The sequence below is a fragment of the Orycteropus afer genome, unplaced genomic scaffold (assembly GCF_000298275.1).
Source record: "Orycteropus afer afer isolate SDZICR_OR568_19922 unplaced genomic scaffold, OryAfe1.0 scaffold00402, whole genome shotgun sequence".
Lineage (NCBI taxonomy): Eukaryota > Metazoa > Chordata > Mammalia > Tubulidentata > Orycteropodidae > Orycteropus > Orycteropus afer.
Window position 1 is genome coordinate 2,151,425 of NW_006921989.1, and position 577 is coordinate 2,152,001.

Sequence of the window (577 nt, forward strand, 5' to 3'; positions counted from 1 at the left end):
TTTAGCACAGGCCCTGGAATATTGTGACTGCTCACTCAACAGTAGCCATGGTGACTGTGATTTCTATTATTTTCATTATTTGAAAGGAAGTCTGTAAGCATTTGTTCTCCTCTCCCAGCTAAGGTGCTGTGGGGTGAATAACTACACAGATTTTTCTGGCTCCCTCTTTGAAATAACGACTGGCCACCCCTACCCCCGGAGCTGCTGTAAATCCATTGGGACCACAGCCTGTGACGTGCGCAACGTGTCCAGAGATGTCATCTACCAGGAGGTAACTCAACACTGGGTTGTGCCTTTCCTCGATGGATTCTGAGGGCTGGTGACTTTGATAAAAATGACCGTTTTTTTGTGAGGAGCCCAGCAAAGTGGGCTGAAAGAGAGAGAAATCACCTTTTATGAGGTATCCAGCTTGTATTGACAACACAGCCTTGGAGACCTCATTTAACAGATAGGGAAATTGAGGCTTAAGGAAGGGACATGAATGGTTCAAAGTCACATGGCTTTGGCACAGCTGGGATTTGAATCCACGCTGGTCACACTGCCTGCCCTACCAAATTCACTGCCATTGATTCAATTC

The 577-nt window shown here is 46.4% G+C and overlaps 1 protein-coding gene across 1 annotated transcript in view; it reads left to right on the top strand.

Annotated features, from left to right (window-relative positions):
• Window positions 1-577, top strand: part of TSPAN16 (tetraspanin 16) — a 26,872-nt gene that overhangs the window by 10,256 nt on the left and 16,039 nt on the right. The window contains exon 5 of the mRNA XM_007953633.1: window positions 119-271. Within this exon, the coding sequence (XP_007951824.1) occupies window positions 119-271 (153 nt within the window). The remainder of the gene's footprint in view (window positions 1-118; window positions 272-577) is intronic.